This window comes from Phyllobates terribilis, unplaced genomic scaffold, assembly GCF_046119375.1.
Source record: "Phyllobates terribilis strain yellow unplaced genomic scaffold, ASM4611937v1 Scaffold_5755__1_contigs__length_49280, whole genome shotgun sequence".
NCBI classification, from domain to species: domain Eukaryota; kingdom Metazoa; phylum Chordata; class Amphibia; order Anura; family Dendrobatidae; genus Phyllobates; species Phyllobates terribilis.
In genome coordinates, this window is record NW_027368500.1 from 23,416 (window position 1) to 30,798 (window position 7,383).

Here is a 7,383-nt window from a genome sequence, read left to right on the forward strand (position 1 = left end):
GATGCTAGCCTAATAAGCTCGTATCTGTGGCCTCAACTACAACAATTTAAACTGACGACAATATGCGTGCATAAGAAGATCCAAGCTTCTCAAACTTCTTGCTCCAACTGGGCAACGGAAATCTGTAACATGGTGAACATGCGAGTATAAATCTACCACATAGTAGTATACTGAATAACACCGATACAAATGATGACTTCCAATTTCTAGCGTAAACAATATTTCCTGAAATGAAATCATTGCCTACAAATGTGCAAATATACAATGAAAGGGAAATACTAACCCCGACAAATGACGGTGTTGATCGTATTAACGATAGTTTAATTCACCAATTCACTGGTGAACCTACGACCTACCATAGTTTCGACTCTATCAACGATGACAACTGCAACACATTTACACCTGAATTTATCAAATACATTATGCGTGCTGGAATGAGCCCACACAAACTAATTTAAAATAAAACTTCCCAGTTATATTACTACGCAATTTGGATCCATCTTCAGGCCTTTGTAACGGGACTAGACTAATCTGCAAAAGGTTTTTCAAAAGCATTATACACTGTGAAATTAGTACAGGCTACTACAAACGACAACAGATTTTCCTACCAAGAATAACATTACGTCCACCATCAAACACAAAATACCCATTTCGGTTTCAAAGAAAACAATTCCCCATAGAATTATGTTTTGCCATGAGAATTAACAAAGCACAAAGCACAAGGCCAAACTTTAGCTAAAGTCATACTATACTTGCAACAACCCTGTTTCTCGCACGACCAATTATATGTAGCACTTTCAAGAGCACGCAAAGAAACTGATGTGAAGATACTAATAAAACCATCACATCAACAAAACCACCAATCATCCATGGTCCAAGATACAGTCTCTTTTGAAACACTGAAACAAGCAGGAATAAGATAACAACAATCAACTGCACCAGCGAAAAAGTCTCCTTGTTTACAACATCTAGGTATGTTCAGAGATCCTCATTCAAACCCATCTATATTTATGTCATTTATAGGGATATGTCGCAATTTAGAAGCAAATAGGTTAATGCATGTACTGAAAGATGATTTCAAACAAACACCCATCATCAAGGCATGCACCTTCTACTTTTGCGCTATCTTTTTGCACATACTACAACTTCGTAACTTTCCAAATGTGAAGTATGTATATACGGCTTCATATCTTGTAATGTACTAATTAATAGAATATATTTTATAACTAAATACTTGTTCGAAACTTTCACCCGCATGCAAGGCACGCAGGCCCCCCCAGTTACTTGAAATGAATGAGAAGATAAATGGAATTTGACTCCGTCCAAGACAATAGAATGTTAAGAAAGTCGTGCTCTAGGAACATCATATATGTATTTGAGTGATATTGGAGTGCATAAACTGTATAGGGTCCATGCAAATGATTTTACTATTAAAAATCGCGGATAATAAATCCAATGTGAGAGAATTATTACTTTCAACCAACTTATCAAAATCGGTTTCGACCTAAGCCACAAATTTCTTCTACTTCAATTAGTTGTTCTATGCAGAGCCGGCCCAGAGGCAAGGGCAGCCTGGACGCCGGCCCAGGGCCCAAATATTTAAGAGCCCACATAATAGTTGCTCTTTTATATATATAGGTAATATCACTTATGATAATCAAAAGTCTCTTGGTCCGGTGACCGCATGCACTTCCTTTTACTAGTTTTGATCTTGGGTTCAAATCTTAGAAGTTACCATTCTTGTAAATGTGCCTTGATTTTTCCAACCCAATATACTCTTATAAGTTACGACTTTTGTAAATGGGTCATGATTGTCATTTTCCCTTTCTAATTTTTCTTCCTTCTAATAAAAATAAAACTTTCTTCATCCTTCTTTGTTTTCATGTTTTTTTTAATTTATCTTCGAATATGTTTAACCTTCTTAAAAAAATATTGAATCATTTAGTTGTTCTAAATATTGAGAAGTATAAGCTACAATATTCTGAAAATCATTAAAGTTATGGTTTACATGATCATATGTATATTTGTTCTTGTCTTTCTTTTGTTAAATTGTTGTTAATGTAATATGTAACACATTGATAGTCAACCACGTAATTTTCTTTTATGCACTCTTCACTTTTTTTTTAAACTTTTATTTTATGTATTTGATATCGTATATTTTCTCGACTTCTATCTTTTTAATAATTTATTTAATATACCCAAATTATATATCGAAAAAAATTACAGTAGTATTTAGGACCCCGAATAAATTTTGCCCGGGGCCTCTAAACTGTAAGGACCGGGCCTGGTTCTATGAAAACGTTGCTGAACATTCAGGTTCCATATCCAGCGAAATAGGGTATTATATGATACCAAAACCCAAGTTTGACAAATACACAGGTATTCTTCTATCCCGGAGTTATCAACTTTTCTAATCCTGCAATTGTAAGCTAATGGAAGAACAGAAGTTGGTCCCACTTAAACTCAGACAAATAATTAGATCCTGGAATATAAGATTTATTTTTCCACAATAACACCATCCAAAGATCTCACCTGAAAACTACCCAAAAAAAGAGAGAGCAATCCAGACACATAAAACAATATACAGGCAAGAAATCACCATAACCACCAAATTACTGCCCCAGTAAAAAATACAAAGCAGATGGAAGTCAGTCAGTCAGTCAGCCATGGCAAAATCTATACCCGGAAGAAATTGAGAACTCTCCTAACATCTGGACTTGCTGCCAGAGAATATGTATTGTATTCTGCTCTATAAAGGTCGTACATTCTGCGTCTGAAAATCGATTATGAGGATAATAAAATCACTTGAGTAACACCTTCCATATTTTCCTCATATATACAAATAGAGACCACACAGCAAGCCATGCTGACACGTATAATATCACCACACCCGTAGCTGCAACCGCGTCCGCCCTCCCAAAACTACATGACAAGTGCTCAACTGTTATTTTCTCATAATATTTCAAGAAAATTAATCATGTAGGGCAACAGTGTAGATCAGTTACCTGCTGTCTCTGCAAGCGAGCAAGATAGTTAGTGCGATCATCTGTGTGGCAGTTTTCCACTTCCCCAGATTATTTACAGCAACAGCCTAAAAATGGAAGAATTTAATTATGTTCAATTGTATCAGATTTCACCATTCTGTACGGTCAAAGAGAAAAGTTAGAAACCTGTGAGAGTTTGCCCTGCTGAGAAGCAGCCCATTCCCTAACAGCAGACATAGTAATCTGCAAGGAAAGGGAAAATGTTGTATGGTATAATTTCAATAAGTAGAATATTTTTTATTAACAGAAGAAAAGGTAATGAAACTGAACCTCTCTCCCGATTATTGCAATTGAAGGTACAGAAAATAGCCACGGAGCATCTCCATAGAAAGGGACTTCCAGAGGTCTGCTACACAATAAAACTAGTGTTGTAGCAACCATAAGCTGCATCGCGCACAAAAATAGGGATCAATGTTTTATTCTTTATCTTATAAACTCAATCGCATAAAGAAGTCATTGAAGAGGCAATACCTTATCCGCCACTGGGTCAAGAAAAGCACCAAAAGCTGTTCCTAATCGCATCTGAAAATGTCACTGAAGGAATTATACGTCTGAAATCTATAGAATATGATGCAATGAAATCATGGTTGTAGTATACCTTTCGAGCAAGATATCCATCAAGCCAATCTGTGATTGCTGCAGCGATAAATATACCAGTTGTAGTAGTTGGTCCCCACCAACTATCTACATAAAAAGCTGCGGAGAATCGGATAGAACCGTGTTAATTAAAACTGCCACGTGTCGTGCTCACTTGTAGACCAGCATTGTTAATGGAAATATACTAGGTATAGAAGTATTTAGCTTATACATCCACAGCAAAATTTTAGGCAGAAATCTTCAGAAAAAGTTTGAGAATGATTAACAGGCAAAAACCAAAGAAGAATTACAGAACAACACCAAACTGGAACTAAACACTGATCCAGATTATTTTTCTGACAGCAGAGAAATCAATTACCAGTTTTGGACAATACAAACGATGAAGATGGATCAAAACAAAACAAAAATCAATGGCAACTTTGAACAAAGAAGTAACAAGCAAGGGTAACAGGAAACCATCAATCACTGACTATGTGCAATGTTTTTCAACTCAGATTAGATAGAGAAGTCAATAAAAGCTCACAACTTTGAATCACAACATAGAATTTTCTCCATCTAGCATAATACTTGAATAAAAACAAACACTTAACACATGGATTTGCTTCCAGGATGACGCCTAATCCTAATTTCTTACCCAGCCAAGTTGCAACAAAACTCCAAATCGAATTCTTCCAACAAAGAAAAAACCTAGGAAACTCAACCTCAATGCCATCAATTTTAGCATTACTTACGACAATGACCAATGAGCAGAGCTTTCCGAATCAAAATTCGCGGTTTCCTATAATCAATGATCAAAAACCCTAACCCCTAAAGCAGAAAAAAGGAGCCAACATCAAAACCAAATCACGAACTTACTGCAAACGAAAGCAGGAACGGCGGCGACACGGGCTAGGGTCAAAACAGTCGGCAACGTGAGCAATCTGGCGTACTTCTCCTTCTCCTCGTCCGATTTCTCCTTCTCCGGCTTCTTCAACGACGAAAACCGAGGCGATCCGTCGTCATTTTGGCAGTAATCGACGCCGTACCGGTGCTCGTGACCCATACCCGGAACCTCAGACCCGGACCCGGTATCCGAATCCCCTCCGTCCTCACCTCCTCCGCCTTGAGACGAAGCCGCAGAAGATGAAAAAGTAGAAGTTAGCGACGAAAGGCGGAAGGCCGCTCGTCTCTGAAATTGAGGGGAAACGGCAATCAAGGAGCCACCAACAACAAAGGGAAAGGCGTACAAAGAGTAGGTGGAGGGAGAGTGGGCCTTTATTCTCCTCGGATCCCTAACGTGCGCCGTTTTGGCTAAATATGCGCTGCATTCTAACGTGCGCAAGATATTTTTTCGAATAGTTGAGTCGCTATTCCTGGAAAGATGGATTGGACGGTGATTTGCCGGCGAATACCGGCGGAGAATTGAGGGCCCGACGGCGGCGGAGAGAGCGTGGGAGATTGAGGGTTTCAGCGTGAGAGCTGGCATGGCCCTATGGCAGTGGATCGTTGTGAAGAAAACAGGTGGCAGTAATTCGGTATTCAGAGAGTAGGGTTAGTAGAGAGGGGAAAGATTCTCGACGGAGAATTTGGAATTATGGAGAAGAAAGCGATCGGCGATGTGCCAAGTGGTTCAAAGATTACGCTAGATTTGATCCTTTCGGCACCATTGATGTTCTAGTAGAAATTCACATTTCTCATATTCGTATCCGAATTTTTGACCGATTTTAATCGAATTAGTAACTCTGAAGTTTATGGTTGGAAAAATTGTTAAAACCGTGGAGAAGCTCAACCAACAGAGAGAATTTTATGTTATGGAGCACGTAGCTTTTTTTTGCTTGGCGCAGGTTGTATTTTCTGTATTAGTTTGCAGAAGATGATTTAACATAAAATTTTATTAAAAAAATTAAATTTATGACTCTGCATTTATTTTGTAGAGATTTATATCTGCGTCATAAAAAATTAAACGTACGTCCCAGAAAACCTTTTTTTTAATAATAATAGGAGAGTTATACCCATTTATCTATAAAATAAACAAGATTACACACTCTCATTCAATAGGACATCAATTTCAAAAAATTCTATAAGGTCGGAAGGCGGGTTGTCGAAGAAGATGCAATTTATTAGGTGTTGGTCCGACGAGCAAGCTAGTTAATCCGCCGCCATGTTGCACGAGCGACGGATATGATGAATTTTAGTCTCCCGAGGAGACATACTAATTAAATCTCTGCAACGTTTAGTCAGTGTACGAAACGAAGGAGGAAGAGGTTTCGATTGGTCCATGATTAAGACGATATGCGCGTCGTTCTCCACTTCCAACTTCAGAAGACCCAACTGCTTGGTCATTATAAGACATTGTAGCAATTCAAGCAACTATGCCTGGACCGCGGAAGTACCGCGTTCCGTAGCCATAAAGCCCTTCACAAACCTCCCACGATGATCGCGCAAAAGCCCCTCGACAACAACGGAAGTGGTAGGAGGCATGTAACTCCCATCAAAATTCAACTTAACCTAGCCATTTCCGGGCCTCTTCTAGCATATTTGTCTCAGATTATGCAGTCCTCCAATCTTGGCACGCTCCACCAGCATACCCCCGAACTCACGGGATTTGTCTGTCATGAATTCGTATCTGTCAATCGAGGTTCTTTCAGTGATCTAAAAAACACTTATATTCCTCCACTTCCACAAATACCGAACCCCAAAACCAAATGTGGTACTCCAGCAATCGTCTGCCTCAAGTTCTCTGCAATCCAATCTTTCAAGCTACCATTATGAAACCTCTCCCTTCGGTCTTTGGAAAAGAAATTCCTCCAAAAATCTATTGCTTTCTCGCAGTCTCTAAGGACATGGAGAGTGGTTTCCGAGCTAGAACCATAGAAACGACATGAAGGAGAATCCGTCAAATGTCATCTATGCCTATTCTCATTGGTCATAATACAATCTCGAGCTGTCAACCAGAGAAACGTTCGCACTCTTTCTGGCGCTTTCAATTCCTAGATCGTCTTCCAAATAGGCTCCACCATGTCACCCCCATCCTTCCTCATCAACACAAGTGAAAAACTTATGGAGAAATGACCCATCAATCCAAGCTAGATTATCACCAATTTCTGTTAGTTTAAGCTTGAGTAGCTTAAACATTCCGCTTGTTTTGATGATGATAAACATAGCATTTGATGTCCATTGTGTGTGATAAGCTTTCCAAGAATAGCTCGAGGAGTTAGAAGAGTAGATTTGACACAAGAGGACAAGCTAGAGACTAGCTTTGAGCCTAGCAAGGAAAGCGAGTATCGCCAAGGCAGTGTTCAAGAAATAAAGAACGAAGAAAACAAAGCCCATGTGATGAGTTGTGAGGACCGAAGGACTAGCTGAGTGAAGAGATCGTTGCGAGCTAGTGGATCACGCTTCAAACTCATAGTGAAGTATACAAGTGAACCCAGTACGAGAAGAGTGTCCTACGATGGAACCCTGCACCAGCGTGTAGAAGATTTAGGCACAGTAAAGGGAAGGACGAGAAGCTAAGGATTGGAGAATGTGCGATTTCTACTTATGGATAGTGATGAACGGGGATCGCCAAACTGGACGAATTGGAGGTGCGCTAGTGGTGTGGAGAGGATTGTCAGCATGGACAAAGTTGTTGCTCAAGAGAAGAACAAAAGTGTGGAATCAAGTGGTGTTTCAGGGATGGGACAATCACACGGATTGCCAGCGTGTCATTCTTTATTGCATTATCTTATAGGTTTTTCTTTACTTGGAGGATAAGTTTAGG

At 39.3% G+C, this 7,383-nt stretch overlaps 1 protein-coding gene across 1 annotated transcript; it reads right to left on the minus strand.

Annotated features, from left to right (window-relative positions):
• Positions 1-2,801: 2,801 nt before the first annotated feature.
• On the minus strand, positions 2,802-5,973 carry LOC141250469 (uncharacterized). Its single transcript, XM_073669982.1, has 8 exons — positions 5,867-5,973; positions 4,497-4,993; positions 3,643-3,740; positions 3,516-3,566; positions 3,315-3,428; positions 3,171-3,227; positions 3,006-3,091; positions 2,802-2,922 (listed from the first exon to the last, which is right to left on the minus strand). The coding sequence occupies exons 1-8, from the start codon at positions 5,971-5,973 to the stop codon at positions 2,802-2,804; spliced, it is 1,131 nt and encodes a 376-aa protein (XP_073526083.1).
• Positions 5,974-7,383: the final 1,410 nt, after the last annotated feature.

Bases quoted from the DNA above. Each gene is read 5' to 3' on its own strand.
- LOC141250469 (XM_073669982.1), bottom strand. From the start codon at position 5,973: ATGTCTTATAATGACCAAGCAGTTGGGTCTTCTGAAGTTGGAAGTGGA. The intron at 3,741-4,496 runs GTAAGTTCGTGA...GATTCTCCGCAG, and splicing joins CGTTCCTGCTTTCGTTTGCA to CTTTTTATGTAGATAGTTGG. The intron at 3,092-3,170 runs GTTTCTAACTTT...TTCCATTTTTAG, and splicing joins AGCAGGGCAAACTCTCACAG to GCTGTTGCTGTAAATAATCT.